Below are 18116 nucleotides of genomic sequence, written 5' to 3' on the forward strand. Positions count from 1 at the left end.
AACCTTTTTAACCACATTAAATATCAAACTCAAAAATATCTCATTTGTGGAAAGTTGTGGCGGACCAAACACATTCGTCTGCCAGGAGCTGCACCCTGTTACTGCAACACTGCCACTTCATTAGGTACACTTGTTCACTCTAGCTGCGCTCCGAAAGAAATTTGTCATGCAGACTTAGGCAGCCAGGGATCTGATCACCAAGCTATTGATTATTAGATCTCCTGACTACAACCACCTCTAACAATTCCCACTTTGTGATAAGGCTTTTGGATGGTGGCGTCAGAATTTGTCTTTAAAAAAAAAAGCATGGATCCATCCTGCCTTGTATCATTGGTTCTGGTTATTGGTGGTTGTGTAATGTTGTGAAGGATGTTTTCTTAGAACTCCTAGTAATAATTGAGCATTGCTTAAACACCACACAGCCTACTTAAATATTGTTGCTGATCATGCCCATCTCTTTATGACCAGCATATCCATTTTATGATGGATGCTTCTGGCAGAATAATCTGCTATATTCAAACAATCTCAAAAACCTGTCTCTTGAAACTGTCAATGAGTTTGCTGTGCTCAGATGGTCGTGACTGTCACCAGATCTTAATCCAATGAGTACCTGTGGGATGGAACTGCTTCATGCTGTAATGTTAATAAGCACCAAAGTCTATGAGGAATGCCTGCAACAGCATCTATACGGGGTAATTAATAATAATAACTGGAATAAAGACAGTTTGGAAAGCAACTTAGTGCTAGTAAGGTGTAACTATTTAAACTATTTAAGTCCTTTGGCAAAACGACTGTCTGTCTGCAAGTTTCTGTTTCTCTTACGTTGTCTCTAACTGGACATGGTATGATGCCAAAAATATAAAGACTGTTCTCACAACAATTGGATCTCTTTAGCATCAGTTGTTGCACTGATATATCTCATGTGCTCTCTATACTATGACAAAAACAATGCACATGAGAATTAGTAAAACTGCTAAGATTTATGTTAAGATTAAGAAGGCTCTACGACTTCCACTATGGGCCATGCTTAAAGCTGTGGTTAAGAGGAAGTCACGTAACAGTCTGCTCATCTTCAATAATATATCAAAATAAAATCAAAGAAATTAAAACGGTGATCTTTTAAGAGAGAGCGTGAGAGAGAGAATGAAAAACATGGAGGACAATGTGGAAATGACGAGAAGGAGCATAGTTTTATTATTATTCATTTTATTATTAAAATGACTGCCTAACTTTTCAGAGTTTTCTGAGATTAAAACTAAATTTAAATCACAATACTAAATACAAGGCAAAAACTGCATATTACACAATATATTGTTATAATATATTGTTCAGATATTACATGAACATTTTCAGAAGTGCAACAGAGGCCCTGTGGTGTTTATGGTGCTACATTGTCCCACATATTTTCAGCAATTTCCACAGGTGAATTGTTGATCTGCTACAAATCTCTCACACCAGTGTAGACTGTCTCCTCTGCTTTCCTGGAACTCATTTGCTCCACTTTGTCAGTTTTTCTCCAGGTGAAAGTTGTTGATGAATAAACCACTGAATCTTCAACTGTCTGTAGAAAAATCGAACATTCATCAACACTAAAGGTCTTGACTATAAATGATTAGAAGTATTTACCTATTAATTTCCCCATTACTTTTCTGACATACACCCTACCTGCTGACTCTGCTCCTCACCACTGACTGTTCCAACATCTGTTTGAAACACAGAAGTTTTAGCTAAAAGATGCTTTAGGCTGACTGAAACAAACCAATGATATGAAACGTGACGTTAGCTTTTGCTAAATACCTTTAGATCTGACTGACGAAAGGGGAAAGTTGTATTACCTTTACAACAATTACATGTTTTCTTCTTGATGGTATAAATGAGGTAGGCGATAACAACCAGACTTGTAACCAAAACAGCACATAACAGAAAGATGGCTGTAGTGGCCTTCTGCAAATTCCATGTGGTGAGTTCTAGAAAAATACATGCACCATGGAATGTGAATTTTGGTATCATTAAAAACTGATATCAATGCATAATAATCTATTCTAAATAATAAATAATAAAATGTTAAAATTTACCTTTAACATCCAGTCTTATTCCATTACCAAAAATGATCTGTCCACATGTGGCCACAGCACAGTAGTACGACCCGGCATCAGAGGAGCTGACGTTCTTGGAGAAGCTGTAGACACATTTCTGTGTGGAGGAAGCCTCTTGAATCTTCTCACATTTATCACTGTTTTCATTTGGATAAATTGCATTAGGATGAGATTTATCAGATCTAACATTGAACCAAAACACACTGTGATTTCGAGGACATGTTTTGTTCTCGGAGTTAGAGAAAACTGAACACTGCAGAGTCACTGGGTTTCCTGGATGGACATGATCAGAAGGAAACACTTGAATGGTATCATTGATAGTTGGTTCTAGTCCTGGAAAATATAAAAGAAGAAATAATTAACATGTTCTACCCACTTTTTAACTAACAAAAAAAGAAAAACAAAATTTCACGTTGAAAAACCCCCCAAAGTAATTCAATTCACCTTTAATCCTCAGAAATGTTCCCTTTAAAAATGTCATAGCAAGCTGCCTGACTTTTATGCAGTAATAAAGACCAGTATCACTTTGATTAACTTCAATTATTTCCAGAATAAATGTTCCAGGTTCTTGTTTTGTCGTAATATGAGGAGTCTTGTTAACACCAGCATAATCAAAGGCAAATGTTCCTCCCAATAATTCAGGCCAGCTTCCAGAAACAATCCTGATCCAATACAAGGTTGCATCATATTCAGACGTCGGGCGTGCACATGTCAGGGTCGCATTTTCTCCAACACCAATAGTCTTTGTTCCAAAGAACAGATCATCTGTGCATCCTGAAGATAAAATGAAGCAGATGAGTTAACAATAAATTTCTGGAGTTAAATTGGGAAAAAAAAAGCTGACTCTAAACTTACGACAAACTTTGAAGCTCAATAGTGTGCAAAATATGATCAGCATTTTCTGATTAATCCACTTCTAGTTCATTTCCATTTAAGCATACTATAGCAAGGGGTATCTTAATATAATCACATTAAATGGGAGGGAACAATTTCAGAACAATTTGATTGGCTGTTCGTCAAGTTGGTGCTTTGCTGTACTACCACAGTGGAAATAATATCAACCATCTTTCCGGTCTAAACAACTGAAACAACACCAACAGCACAGTTTTCTTCATGGTGGGTTTCTGTAACTCACACAAAGTGAACATGAGAGATGATATGGTGACTAAAACATTATAAAACTGCCTGTAAATTTCCAAAATACTAATATGGTTAAACTGTGTACCATAGATCACCTTTATTAACTTTGATAACATAAATTAGAGACCGTAGTGTTCTCAGCTTCCAAAATTTACTTTAAGGTTGAGTCGTGATTGGCATTAATCTTAAAGCTATGAAACTACTACTTACGGTACTTTTACATTTATCATAATTTTATTATTTATCATTGACTTCAGGACTTAGTCATGCAAAATAAGTCATAGAAATAATTGTCAAAAACACTGGATTACATATTTTCAAAAAACCATCTCAAATGCCAATTATGCTCATTTCTTTCATAAATTACATCCACATACGTATATATTTGAGTGCAATTAAGTTCAGTGTGAATGGATTACCAATGATGACCAGTTTAATTCCACTTACACATGTAGTGCAAAAGTAGATGTCCATGCTACAGTATTGCTTCATGCTGTTGTTAAAGCCATATGCTCAATCACCATGAGAAATGGCAAGAAACAGTGGTGGTGGATGGTCGTTATTTGATGAACATAAGTTACTCAGGTGGCATGTATAATTCAAATTTATGGCTATGAATGAGACTTTATCATTAAATAAAATTGACATGCTGTTTCATGAGGGGCATAAAGGCTGAAAACAGGTCAGTTTTGCCCTTTGGTAAGTGGTTTCCAAGCAAAGAGATAGTTTCATAATATATCATGCATAATTTACCTTTAACAATGACAAATTAGATGTTATTTTTGTGAAAGAAAAATGATAGCATGCTTTAAATGGTACTAAAGGTGCATAAATGCTAAAACAATGGTCATCTTAACAAGTTGCTAGGTAAATGGCCTGTATCTGTATAGCGCTTTACTAGTCCGTAAGGACCCCAAAGTGCTTTACACATCCAGTCACCCACCCATTCACACACACATTCACACACTGCTGATGGCAGCTACATTGTAGCCACAGCCACCCTGGGGCGCACTGACAGAGGCGGTAGTTGCTAGGCAACATAATGATATCATAATTTCTGATATAGTTAGGAATCTTCATGGGCAAAAGATTGTGAAGTTTAATTGCTGAACTCTGGATGGTCTGAGAGAAGTTGCTTACCACTTACCCAGTTCACTTTGATAAAAATACAAATAATTATTACCTAAATATTAGGGGTGCAACGATACACAAAATTCACGGTTCGGTTCGGTTCGATACTTTGGTGTCACGGTTCGATATTTTTTCGATACAAAAAAATGTTCATGCCTTTTTAATTTGTCATTTATTTATATATTATTATATATATTATATATATATTATATTATATTATATATATAATATTATATATATTATATATTTAACACCACTCGCCTCACCCGCAAAGCCATCACAATTGTCAACGATGCAACCCACCCCGCGCACTGTCTGTTCAGCCTCCTGCCCTCTGGAAAGAGATACAGAAGTCTCCGCTCCCGCACTACCAGGCTCACCAACAGCTTCATCCACCAGGCTGTGAGACTGCTGAACTCTCTTCCCTCCCGGCTCCCAGCCAGCAGAATCACCAGATTGGCAGAAGTATAGTAGACAGATTGGACTCTACCCCCCCACACTCTCCAACAAGGAAACACTCTCTGAACCAAGAACTGAAAACATTCCTGACTTGCATTGCAATTGCACACACCTGCTGCTATATATATTTTTTTAGTATTCTTTTAGCACTATTTATATTATTATATTACTATTTATTATCTTATTGTTAGGGCTGTTTTTGTTTTTGTTGTGCATCTGCACCTTATTGTTGTCAATGCCTACGCATGGGACAGTGTGAAACGTAATTTCAATTCCTTTGTATGGCAAGTACATTTGAAGAAATTGACAAATAAAAGTATTCTATTCTATTCTATTCTATTCTATTAAAATTATAAATATATATTTTAACTCAAAAGTACAGTTTTTAAATTTAACCCTAACCCTTGTGCGCGTTTTTTATTTTGACAGCGAATGCGCACCTGCGGACCACTTATGTGCAGCCCTGGTTATTTAGCTCGTCATATTGCAGCCACAGAAATTATTTTGTCCATGAAACCATAAAGCTGCACTTTCTTTTTGCCTTATAGTCTGATTTGTCATAAATTCTCCGTTTTGTGGTAAGCTTTTCTTTGGCTGTCACTTCTTCACCCTGACCTGTCTTATTTGGCTCAGCAGAACTGAAATGCTTTTACACACGCATTCACATAAGCTCAGCGATTCTCTGCGCGATCAACCTCTCACATGTTTAAGCTTGCTGCGGGAGATTTCACTTGTCATGTCTGCATAGTAAGCTAACGATTAATAAGACGATGTCAGAGGAATTGGTGCACAAATTATCATCACTCACAGATCAGTGCTGTCGCTCTCTATACACAGTTCGCACGATTGCAAAGTGAAAGCAAAAAAACAAGCGCAAATTCAAACGCGACTTCAATATGTCACATATTGACAGTGGCTCACCGATGCCAATGACATAATTACCCAGCTACATTTCTGAAAGAATGCAAAAGCATTGACATATATTTTTCCTACGATAGCCCGACGGGCAGGGCAGAGATAGATTTTGGTAGCCGACTGAAAAAATCTCTAGCCCCGGGACGTCGGGCTAGCGATATTGTGAGCCCTGTATCTGATTGAGGAATCGCTCATCTTTGGAAAAGAGAGTTTATTACAGAGAAATGTCTCTTTCCAAAATAAAAGCTATACTATCCGCTTCTTCTGGGCTATATTCTCAGCAGCATAAGGAGAATCATGTGCTAACAGCTGTCTAAATGACTCGGCTAAAGTTAGTAGCATGATTGCTTTTTTTTGTCTGCTTACACTTGTCTTTGCACTAGGATGATGTCGGCGTAAATGTGCAGTCATATTCGTTGTGTTCCCACTAGTGCTTTCAGGTTAATCTCGTTGAAATGACCTTAACGCCACAACACGGCAAATCTCCGTTAACGAGCTACCGCCGATCACTCCGTGCATGGGGCTAGACGGCCAACACGTTAACGAGCTAACTGCGCTAACACACTAGTTCACACCAATGTAATTGAGCATTGCATGGCACATCCAACATACTGTTTTACTTTAGTCCATGACTCGCTTACCTTCAGGGTCATACGTCACATGAAAACCAAAATAATTCCAAACGCCAGATCTGAATGAGGTTCAATTTGCCTGTTGCAAGGAGAGCTTAACGTCTGTCTCGCTAGCTTGCCCTGCGCTCTTCCTTCTGACTATGCTGTCTGTGTTGAACGCTCAGTGGATCTGCACTGGACAGTGCAGCCTAGGCGGAGTAGTCGAACACAGATTCACTGAGCTCTCAACACAGACAGCATCGTCAGAAGGAAAATTGATAAAATAAATTAAAAATTTTGTATTGTTCGATACATATGCGTACCGAACCGAAAGCACTGTATCGAACGGTTCAATATCGATACGAATATGTTGCACCCCTGCTAAATACCTAAACTGCTATTTGATCTTTGGCACAAACAGTTCAGTCAGTTAGCTCCCTGTAATTTTCTGAGACAATCCTGTGGTCACATCTTCTATGTACACATAGTCATATGTATATTGACTGCTACAAACACATAAGGTAATAACTTACAATTATAGATTGTGACTTTTTCATGCCTTACATCTTTTGCATGTTCTCATAACAGTACTTGCACCGGAAACTCACAACGATACCAATAAACAGGAGTGCTGATGAAACACTTCTGTGTTTGAGAGTTCAAACAAGGCCATGAATACAAAGGGGTTTTTCATCTCATCTCTGTTATAGTCTCAAGTAACTGATCTTGTACCACTGGTGGAAGGTTGAATACAACTGTATAATTAATATGAATAATTATTTCAAAACAAGCGGCCAAAGGGTATGTGAGAAAGGGAAATACATAGAGACCTGCTCAGTCATGCTGTGATCACTCTTAATCACATGTCACTGTGGGCAATGGGGAAGGTGTTCATCATTCACTTCTCTTAACTTTGTCTTTCCTTTTCTTTCTTTTAGAAATTGATTTTTAATTGGTTGCCAAACTGTAAACTATACAACTATAAAGCCTCACCAGAGATCATTGCAGTGTGTTTAACCCAGAGCTGTAACAGACATCCATCCAGTTTAAATCAATTATCAATTAAAAATAAAACTAACATCACATTTGGACAGTTGAATGTGTTTTTTAAACAATGTTCCAACGAAACAAACATGTACAGCTGAAATGATCTATTCCAACTGTTCAACTCAACCTGACCTGCTGAAGTGCAGCTCTTCCCTCACTTCATGTCTTGTGAAAGATCATACTGAGATCTGTTCTGAGTAAACAACTTCAGCAGTCAAAGAGCACAGAAACAGCCCACCACAACTTTTGTCTGTCAGTGTAGCTGCTGACTGTGTATCTGCTCATTGTTCTCTCAACTTGTAGGAGAGAAATCAAAGAAACCATAGCTGAACAATATTTATATGGAAGATATCAGATAGTGGCATTATTATAGAATAGAATAAATACAATAGAATAGCCCTTTATTGTCATTGTTAATGTACAACAAAATTGTGTGTGCAACTGTGCAAGAATAAAATATAAATAGTAAGCTGGCAGGAATGAATAACAAACGGGAGAAATACATACAATCAAGAGGAATATGCACAAAACAAGAAAGGCACACGAGAGACAGCAGGTTGCAAAGTGCTTGGAGGTAGTGCAAAGGACTAAAGGCTTTGTGTGAATGGCCTGAATGATGAGGTTACTTAGACCATGGCTCAGATTGGTCAGGTGGGTGGGAAGGGGTGGGGTGTATATGTGGAGGGAGGATGGGGTGGGTTGGGTGGATAGTGTTTGGTGGGTCTGAATGTTTGTAAATCTGGAGGTGTGGGACCTGATTGACCTTAGGTGCCTACCCAAAGGCACTTAGTCAAACAGGTGGTGAAGGATCACCTGTGATGGCTCAGGTTGTCCGGAGACAGATCTGAGCGTGTCCTCCAGGGAGACCAGTTCTCTATTGAGTGGCGTTAATTACCTTCTGCCAGGCTTCCTGGTCTCAGTTGCGGCCCTGTGTACCAAGCACTCAGGCAGAAGGAGAGCACGCTTTCCACCAGCGACTTCTGGGCCAGGTTATTCTTCCACAGGACAGGGAGGATGAGCAGCTGCTCCTGGGCCTTCTTAATTAGAGCTTTGGTTGTTGTGGGTCCAGGTGAAATAATTGGAGATGTGGTTGGATTGGTGTACAGTCATATGTGTACAACACGTAGAGGAGGGGGCTGAGAACAGAGCCGTGTGGTTATCCGGTGCTGAGTAACAGTGGGGTAAGAGATGTGGGGGCCTGGGAGTCTGACTGATTGAGACCAGTGAGTAGGAAATCTTTGACCCAGGAGGAGATGCAGGGAGAATCTGAAGCTGGTCCCGTTTGGTGGTAAGGAAGTCTGGGATTAAAGTGTTGAATGCTGAGCTGTCATCCATGAAGAGCATCCTTACATAGCTCTTCGTGTTCTCCAGATGGCTCAGTGATCTGTGAAGGGTGACAGCATCCTCTGTGGGCCCGTTTGCTCTGTAAGCAAACTGGTGGGGGTCGAGGGAGGGGGCTAGGCAGGCTCTGATGTGCTGAGCAGTATCCGTTTAAAACATTTCATAACTAATCTTCTCCAGACTTCATGTTTGTAGGGGGAGAGTGGGTTGAACTGAAGGTGTGTGTGTGTGTGTGTGTGTGTGTGTGTGTGTGTGTGTGTGTGTGTGTGTGTTGGATGAATGTCTACACCTGATAGGGCTGGTTGTCTGTGAGGAAGCTCTCGATGCTCATCTCGTAGGCCTCTTTTAGTTAATTAAAGAAAATGCATCACACTTAAGTTGACAGTCAAAAACCTGCACTGTATGTTGCTCTGTCCATCACCATTACTCAGATTGTGAGAAAAATGTTTTAAGAAATTCACAAAAGTTGACACTCTGGACCTTTAGGAGGAGAACGCTACTCTTAATCGAGTGTAACTACTGGCAAGGATGACAACAAAAAAGCCAATGTAATGTAATGTAAATCATTTTTCTCCTGGTTTGCCGTTAATATTTAACTGTAAAATAGTTTTTAATAAACAAGACAATGTGTTATTTATTTCAAAGCAGCTTACATTGACTGAGAGGTTTCCAAAATGCAAACTTCATAGCTAATTAACATCAAAAATAACATCTATATCAACTTTTAAAAAATTAACCACAATCAATATTAAGTAAAATCTTCACGAAATAATTAGTGAGTTGAATTTTGGGTTTAATATGGCTTTAATATCATTGCATAACAGTATGTTTGTCTGTTAAGAAAGAATAGAAGCTTTCTAGTCACTAATTTCTAATCTGAAGAAGAAGCAAATTAGGAAAGACTTTTTTCCATGGACAATAAGGAGATTAATCTGTGTCTGTGATTTTAACACCATGACTATTTATAACTGTTTATTACTTTGTAAAAAAACATGCATACATATACAAATGATTATTGTGAAACATCACAATAAAAACATTTTATTTTTCAAACTTAAAAACATTCAGTTGTTTGCATCTGTTGTTTATTTATTATCTTTGCATGTAAGCTATGACAAAAACCTAAAAAATACAATTCATATTTTCTTTCAGTTTGTCCAAATGATAAATTAAATTTATACCAAACACTTTGTATAAACATTTGTATCCACATTGATGAGTTTGATAGATCTCAATCCAGTACAAGGGCCCTGGCATCGGTGTAGATGCACCCTGCAGGTTTTGTATCTGTTGTCCTTGATTTGCTCACTTTTTTAAAAGTTGCTAGAGAATAAACCACCGAGTCCTCATCCACCTGAGGAAGCATCACATATTAATATTTACACATACAGACATTAAAATATTCTTATAGCTCAGAGTTATATTTTATGTATCTTTACCTGCAGATTTTCTTGACCACCATTTCCAATGACATTTGTTTGCAGGCCAACAGCAGCTATATTGTCACATAAAAGCAGAGAACTGAAATTAGTTTACTTTTGCAAGTATTATTTGATACATTGATGCACAGTATGAGTGACTGCTTACCATTACAATCCATATATGGTTGCGTCTTCAGGTTCTTGATTGAATAAATTAGAGAGGCTATAACAATCAGACTTATAGCCAAAGCAGCACATAAAAGATAGAGAACGGTATTGTTCCTGTTGACTGCTGACACAAAATGAAAATAATTAGCCTTAAACATTATTAAAATGGTTGTTAAAAGTATTTTTTAGTTATTTGATTAATCATGTTTAGATTAATATTAGATTCAAAACTAAAATCAAATCAAATGCACAAATATTATAATTTTCTCCATTATATTAAAATATGATGTACTCGCCTTCAGTATCACCTTTTGTTGTATCTTCAGAAAATGACTCCACACATGTGGCCGTGGCACAGTAATACGTCTGAGAATCAAAGGTGCGGAAGTTTCTCAAGTAGCTGGAGAAGCATTTCGTTGTTGATAGTCCATCCAAGTTCTTTTCATATTCAGCTCCACCATTTGTATGAGTATGATTCAAACTGGAGTGAAATTTATGTGATTTAGCATTCAAACAAAACACAGTATCAGCTGCTGGACATGCTTTATCCTGGCAGTCATGGAGGACTGAACACTGCAGCATGAATGTAGGTTTCTCATGGACGGGATCAGATGGAGGAGCTGTAGTGAAAGCTGGTTTTGGTCCTGAGAAACACATCAATCATTCAATTATTAAAAAACAAATTACAAATGTAATTATTTAAACAGTCCTTTTATTTACACATGAATAAATGTGTAAACACAAGCAAAAACTTTATACATGTTTTTTAAATTAGTAAACTATGTAAAGTCCCAAATTTTTGTAGGACCTAAAGGTGTTTTTGTGTACTTACCTTCAACTTTCAGGAATATTCCATTCAAAATTTTAAAGTCTTGTTTTCCTGTTTTCATACAGAAGTAAACTCCTGTATCACTTTGCCGTGCTTTTGTAATATACAGAACAAATGCTCCAGGTTCTGTTGCAGTTCTAATGCGCTGATCAACACTCTCAAAGCTAAATGACCTTCCTAAGATTTTAGCAAAGTCTCCAGAAACAAGCTTAATCCAAAACAAGGTTCCTACTTCCCTACGGGGGCACGTCAGTTTCATCTCCTTTCCAACAGGAACAATCTTTGTCTTGAAAATCTGTTCATCTGAGCCACCTGAGGAAAAAATCATACCTGTCAGTATGATCCAACACACAGAATCACCCGAATCCTCTTCTAAGTTTTCTGACTGTAAGACATTTTTAGTACAGGCAATCTACATATACTTACGTCCAATACTAAGCATCAGATATAAATAAAATATATTCCTCATTTCTGGTCTTTCCTCTTGGTACTGCTGTATTAAAAACCTGGTGAAATGATTTGTCTAAATATAATCACATGAAGTGGGAGGAAACTATTTCAGAAGAACCTGATTGGCTTCTCATTGTGTTGGTATTCCACTGCGTCGTGGAAACAACATCAACCACCTTTCCAACCTAAGCACATGAAACAACACCAATCGTAGGCTCTGTCATCTTATGTTTGGTTCTTGTTGCGGGTTTCTCAAACTGAAAATCATAGAAAGATAAGAGATAGCAGATTTGTTTATATTGTATCACCTGGAAAGAAATGTACAAAAAACAATTTTTTTAGGTCCTTTCTGCTGATCGACACAGTGGTGCAAGTGCAATGTTGACAGACTTCAAGGGGGAACTAGACCCTGTCTTAAAGAACTGCCTGTGTTCCCACCACATTTGTCCAGGTTTCCTCACAGACAGGTCGTGATGTTCTTTGAAAGACTGAAATGGTAAAATCACATACAAGTGATTATAAGGAACAGAGATCATACAAAGGTCACAATGTATCCAGTCTGAGGGTACCTTAACACAGACAAATCTGCACCCACAACCACACTGCACTGTAATGCAACAAAATAATCTATAAGCTACCCTGATGGCCTGACCTTAATCCACGAGGCCTGGCTGGGCCTACACAACCTGGGCCTACAGCTTGCAGAGATGGTTAGGGGTCTGGTGCTTTGTAGATCAGGAAGGAGTCAAGGGCGGAGAACCTGGTGGTCCAATCCCCAATTGACAAATATGGCTATGCTGACAATAAACATAGATGAACAAGTTAGAATCCATTTATTCTAAAATAGATAACTCTAAACTAACTGCAAAGTTAACTAAAACAGATATCAATAGTTGGGTGCCATAAGCTTATAAAAGCACTGGGCGTGTCAATTCAGTGGGTGCAGAAAACACAGTCCAAGGTCCACGCACACCCACTTGATCATCTTAAGTTGTAAGGGTTAACCCTAAACAATAAATTCCAACATTCCAGAAAATTCCTGCCATTTTTAGTTTCAATAAAATATCATGAAATTGTGATGGCTGTAAGGTTCTCATGACGTAGATAAAAGAGGAGAAGATATTGTGCAATAGTAAATATTTCTCTCCAGAAATAAGTACTGTAAAACTTGAAAGAAGGCCCAGGTCTAAATTGACCTGCATCTTATTATGAAGGCATGGAATATGAATAGTATGTAATGTCTAATGGATTATTGCAAAAGTAAAAATTGGAAGTTTAACATCTCATTCACATATGCATCGTCTTCAGCAAGCTTCTTGCCATTTCTCATCCACTGTCCACTCTGCTCAGACTGCAGCTCTCTTCACCCCTGCTTCTTAGACCTGAAAGCCATTTCAGCTGCTCTGCTTCAGATTTGATTCTTTATTCATTTGGATTAGCAAGTCACACTCTGGACTCTATGCTCAACTTTCTTTTGAACAGCCAGAAAACTGCACTGATCTGCATGTCCAGCTACAAGCTCTGCTATGCTCAACCCTATTCTGTCCTGGATAACATCACATTCAACACCAGCTGCCCAGTAGAAGTTATTATCTTGTATGCAACTGCAGTCTCCCTTTTATTTATCTGCAAGTGCATTCACAACATTTTCAGAAAACCTGACCCCCAATCTTGAGGTCAAGGTCACTGAGATTTGAAGTCGTCCAAGATTTGTGGTAGAAAAATCTAAAGAATTAATTTGGAAATCCTACATCACTTCATTCTCGAGTCATCGCATTCACAAGATTTTCAAAATAATTTGACCTTTGACCTTGAGGTTGAGGTTGACATTTGAACTCATCCAAAATTTTCAGTAGATACACCTATGTTATCTATTGGTTCATTATTCATTATCACATTCTCAGACTTGGGTGTCCACATTGCCCGCTTGGACAGCAGGGTAATGTCAATACCCCATCAGCCTTTTGCAGCTGAGGGGTAAAAACAAAAAATACATTTTCCCTTATTTTTTTTTGCATAATTTGCCTTTTCTTTGTGTGACAAACACAATTCATAGTCTTCATAGTCTTGCAATACATGAAAACTTAAGCATTTCTGTGGTTGGGCTTTCAAATAAAGGTGTGAATAGAAAAGCGACTTTTCTTTTCTTTAATCTCAGGAAGCTGAGCCTGCAGTACCGTTTTATCAATTCATAGCATAACAAACAGCTTACAAGAGCGTCAAGGAGGTAGAACAGGAAAGAAAACATCTCCTTGTCACATTCTTCACTGGTCTCTGTGGCAATCTTTTAATTATTGCCAAAGAACTGGCTATGCTTTACTTAGCACAAATATGGATAGGCAGCTTGTCAAAATTAATAATCAGTGACCTAGTAATGCAGTTGCATGACTGCTGCATGCAACTGCATTACTTTGTGATATATATTGGTAAAAAAGACACCGGTGGTTTCAAAGTTTTTTTTGTAACAGGTTTGTAAGAAAGACTTTGACTTTGGAAATGGTGTTTGGGTGGATGTTTTTCATTTTTATTATAATGCACAAAGAATAGTCACCTGACATTGGATGGAAGACCAGGGCCCCATACTATGAAGCTTGTTCAGCATACCCAAGATGTCTTTTCATCATCTGGATTCACTTATCCTAACACTGGCAGTAATGATAATCGGTCACACGAAGCTGGTTATCAGCTCGCTAATCTAACCCAGGGTTTCCCTTGTGCATTCACGTGAAAGTGGTGGTGATGCTGCCAATAATCTATCCAAATTATGTTTCACAGGTTACATGACTTTTTTTTACCACAGCAATTTATCCTAATGCTTGCCACCTACTCAAGAGACATTATCAGACAGTGATTAGTAGCTGCGATCCAGCAGTAGATTAGAATAAAGTATAAGACAAATAAAGTATAATAACATTAGTGGAATCTAAAGTATCTTTGCTGATCTTTAAAAAAATAATGTAAATCTGAATTCGTAAAACTATTAACACTCCCCAAACTTAATCTTAAATCCTTATTTTATGAAATATTGTGGTTACAAAAGCTGATAGCACTTTATATTAATGCCACACTATTAAGTATTGCTAAGGTATTAGTAAAGTATTAACAAGTGCTACATTCATCATTGATATAGTATTACCCCTCCTTACTATGTTATATATGAACACAAACGCATTATTATGACTATGATGACAGTCAATAAACTTCTACTCTTGACATCCATTGATCCATCCTTTTCAATGTCAAACTTAGCCTTTTTATAGATGTTGATTTATTAATAATACCCCATGTTTCCAGAGGGTGGAGGGCATGTTTTCTCTACAGAAACAGTTATGTGTGAGGGAATGCAGAGTGGTCAGTGGACATCTTCAAGATGGTGCAGGTTCTTGAGCTAAAATAAAAGTTAGCAGCTGAGTGAAGGATTTAGAGTAGAAATGTCCCCAGCTTCTCACAGACACAAAATGTATGCATCAACAAACACTGTCGAGCTGTCCAGTTCATTCATACGTACAAACTTGCACAAACTAGTGCGATACCACTGATTCCCTTTTCGATCCGATACATAGTAAAAAGTTTGGGTGGTATCAACGGTACTGATCCGATACCGATTCTTTGTACAAACTTCATGTTTTATTGTATTTCAAATTATAGCTTCATAATGATTACAGGGCATCGGACTACTTGTTTTTATTGCTTAATAATGCAGAATTATCATATAGAATAAAACAAAAACCTGAGGTCGTGCACTATTTGAACATGTTGCCTGCCTGCAGCACTAAAGGACTCTGTGAGAGACGTCTGTCTCGCCCTAGCAGCACCTGTCCCTCTCCTCTCCTCCTCTTCAGTTCGCCTCAACATAAGCTCATCATATTCTGTGATATGATTTACTCTGAGGTGTTTGACAAGGTTAATAGTGTTGCCACAACACCTCACTGTCTTGCCACATGTAACACAAACATTAGTTTCTTTACATTGTGTTTCTGTTAATGATAAACTACAAATTTACCCCAAATTACTAAAATATCAATTTTTTAATATGACAATTGATTCTAGAACATAAATAACTGGTATTGGAGGAATCGATATTTCAATACACCACTAGCACAAACCTTTGGTACTTTCCATAGCAACTTCTTGCAAACTAATAAGTTAATTAATTAAAATAAATAAACCAGTTACAGAAAATCACAAAATAACAAACAAAACAAAAAAAACCCCACATGTACTAAATAACTCAATAGGCTAATACATAATAAACCATGTTTGTTTATAAATAATCCATGTTCATATGTGTCATTTTGACAACAACAATGCTGATATTTTTAAATAAAACAATATTACATCTATTAATCATGTAAACTCCCTGCACCTGTTACAGATGTACACATGACGTCCAAAAAAATGACCAAGTTAATGTTAAACGTCACACTGACATCCACGTTGGGTCATGGTTGGACATTAAAATTGTTGAGCAAGTTCAGATGTCGTACGGATGTCCAGAATTGGTTTTTGACCAGTTGAGCCAATATAGACTTGTGGCTCACATAGGTCAGTTTTGCTGTAACTAAGGAATGGTTAAGATAATGAATATATGATAATATGTATATTAAACAAAAGAAAGATGGGAAGTCTCCTTTCCAAAGAAGTAAGCATTTATTTAAATGTATGGCACGACAGTATATAAGCAAAATGTATATCATTTTGCAACTTCTAAAATAAAAAAAAGCATTAAAAATACAAACTGGACAATAACATAATGTTAAAATCAGACATGTTATTAAAATATATTTTGTTTAAAGTACAGTAGAGGCCATATTGCAGTGATGGAATTTTCGACAGTTCATCATACAAATATTTGTAATTGCTAATATTAGTTATAATTCAGTGTGAAAATAGTTATTTTACTGCAGAAGCACTGATATCAGAGTAGACTGTTGCTTCCTCTTCTGGTTTTTTATTTCTTCTCATTAATTTGCCACTTTGCTTTTTGGTGAAAGTTGGTGCAGAATAAACCATCGACTTCTCTCCTCTCTGAGGAATATACATATACATATAGAATGCATATAATTTACAGAAAAAATAAAGTGATAAACAATAGAAATGCCATTAATTTACCTTTGTTTCTGATATACACCTTACCTCCTGATTCTCTTGATTCCCACTAGTTGTTCTATCTATTTTTTGAAATAGAGAAATTTAAGATGAAAGACAGATTTTAATTTTTAATCAGATTTGTCTGATTAAAAAAAAAAAAAAAAAGACCATGTGAATCAAGTGAAGTTATTTTTGCCAAATACTGTTAGATAGAGAAGGGAGAACTTACCAGGGCAGCAAACACTTAATTTCCTGATGAGGTAGGCTATAACAAGTAGACTTGTAGCCAGTGCAGCAGATAACACAAAGAGAACTGTATTGGCCTTCTGCAAGTCCCATGTGCTGGGCCCTGGAAAAATATAAGAATCCCATCATTAGGATTTTTGTTTGGCATTAAAAAATTGACACTAGTGTATTCTGCTGATATTAATAAATGGTTATACAGTTATTTAATATTAATATTATTGTATAATTATTAGAGAAAAATTGGAAAATTTACCCTTAATGTTCAGCTTTGTTCCATTTCCAAAAACGATCTGTCCACATGTGGCCACAGCACAGTAGTAAGACCCAGCATCAGCAGTGTTGACGTTCTTGGAGAAGCTATAGTCACATTTGTATTGCGAAGGATCCTCGGCACTCTTGTTACATTCATCACCAGTATTTCCATGAGCATAGATTAGACTGGGTTGAGACTCTTCTGTTCCAGCTCTGAACCAAAACACACTGTGATTTCCAGAACAAGTTTTCTTCTCAGTGTTAGAGAGGAGTGAACACTGCAGAGCCACTGGATCTCCTTGATAGACATGATCAGATGGAGGCATTTGAAAAATGTCAGTGACATCAGGTTCTAGTTCTGGAAAATATAAAAGACGAAATAGTTAAAATATTTCATTCACTTCACCGAGAAAAATAAATATTAGATTTTTCGAAAAAATAAAACATATTGACCTTTAATTGTAAGAAACGTTCCTTTTAAAAATGTCATAGCAAGCTGCCTGACTTTTATACAGTAGTAAAGGCCAATGTCACTAAGATTAACTTTACTTATTTCAAGAGTAAAAGTTCCAGGCTCTTGTTTTGCTGTAATATGGGGAGTTTTGTTAACACCATTATAGTCAAAGGTAAATGTTCCTCCCATGAATTCAACTGAGCTTCCAGAAACTATCCTTATCCAGTACATGGTTTCTTTGTACTCAGCTACTCGGCGTGGGCATTTCAGAGTCACATAATCTCCAACAACTAAACTCTTTGTTTCAAAGAATAGATCATCTGTGCATCCTGAAAATAAAATGTGAAAAAAGCAGTGAGAGATAGATTTGTAAGTGCTAAATTGTACAAATATATGAATAAATAAATAAATAAACTTACTACCAACTCTGACGCTCAGCAGTATGTAAAATATTATCAGCATTTT

The 18116-nt window shown here is 37.1% G+C and overlaps 3 protein-coding genes across 3 annotated transcripts; all 3 read right to left on the bottom strand.

Annotated features, from left to right (window-relative positions):
* Positions 1-1438: 1438 nt before the first annotated feature.
* On the bottom strand, positions 1439-9071 carry LOC146676798 (uncharacterized). Its single transcript, XM_085383704.1, has 8 exons — positions 9030-9071; positions 8611-8875; positions 8295-8447; positions 2541-2882; positions 2076-2429; positions 1836-1967; positions 1666-1703; positions 1439-1561 (listed from the first exon to the last, which is right to left on the bottom strand). The coding sequence occupies exons 1-8, from the start codon at positions 9069-9071 to the stop codon at positions 1439-1441; spliced, it is 1449 nt and encodes a 482-aa protein (XP_085239830.1).
* A 900-nt stretch (positions 9072-9971) lies between these two features.
* LOC146676799 (uncharacterized) lies at positions 9972-11219 on the bottom strand. Its single transcript, XM_085383711.1, has 5 exons — positions 11162-11219; positions 10626-10973; positions 10321-10450; positions 10180-10261; positions 9972-10094 (listed from the first exon to the last, which is right to left on the bottom strand). The coding sequence occupies exons 1-5, from the start codon at positions 11217-11219 to the stop codon at positions 9972-9974; spliced, it is 741 nt and encodes a 246-aa protein (XP_085239837.1).
* Positions 11220-11946: 727 nt separating this feature from the next.
* LOC146676800 (uncharacterized) lies at positions 11947-18116 on the bottom strand. Its single transcript, XM_085383721.1, has 7 exons — positions 18071-18116; positions 17651-17980; positions 17199-17555; positions 16929-17048; positions 16745-16779; positions 16511-16636; positions 11947-12096 (listed from the first exon to the last, which is right to left on the bottom strand). The coding sequence occupies exons 1-7, from the start codon at positions 18111-18113 to the stop codon at positions 11947-11949; spliced, it is 1161 nt and encodes a 386-aa protein (XP_085239847.1). The 5' UTR covers positions 18114-18116.

Source organism: Rhamphochromis longiceps, linkage group LG2, assembly GCF_057381845.1.
Source record: "Rhamphochromis longiceps isolate RC_006_pf linkage group LG2, R_longiceps_female_GT1.1, whole genome shotgun sequence".
NCBI lineage: Eukaryota > Metazoa > Chordata > Actinopteri > Cichliformes > Cichlidae > Rhamphochromis > Rhamphochromis longiceps.

Excerpts from the sequence above, each read along its gene's own strand:
- LOC146676799 (XM_085383711.1), bottom strand. The coding sequence starts at position 11,219 with ATGAAAACAGGAAAACAAGACTTTAAAATTTTGAATGGAATATTCCTG. Across the intron at positions 10,974-11,161 it reads AATATTCCTGAAAGTTGAAG|GACCAAAACCAGCTTTCACT; the intron begins GTAAGTACACAA and ends TGTGTTTCTCAG. Across the intron at positions 10,095-10,179 it reads GTGGTCAAGAAAATCTGCAG|GTGGATGAGGACTCGGTGGT; the intron begins GTAAAGATACAT and ends ATGCTTCCTCAG.
- LOC146676800 (XM_085383721.1), bottom strand. The coding sequence starts at position 18,113 with ATGCTGATAATATTTTACATACTGCTGAGCGTCAGAGTTGGTA. Across the intron at positions 17,556-17,650 it reads AACGTTTCTTACAATTAAAG|AACTAGAACCTGATGTCACT; the intron begins GTCAATATGTTT and ends TATATTTTCCAG. Across the intron at positions 17,049-17,198 it reads AACAAAGCTGAACATTAAGG|GGCCCAGCACATGGGACTTG; the intron begins GTAAATTTTCCA and ends ATATTTTTCCAG.
- LOC146676798 (XM_085383704.1), bottom strand. The coding sequence starts at position 9,071 with ATGAGCATCGAGAGCTTCCTCACAGACAACCAGCCCTATCAG. Across the intron at positions 8,876-9,029 it reads CAGACAACCAGCCCTATCAG|CACATCAGAGCCTGCCTAGC; the intron begins GTGTAGACATTC and ends GATACTGCTCAG. Across the intron at positions 8,448-8,610 it reads CTACTCACTGGTCTCAATCA|CTCTAATTAAGAAGGCCCAG; the intron begins GTCAGACTCCCA and ends CAACAACCAAAG.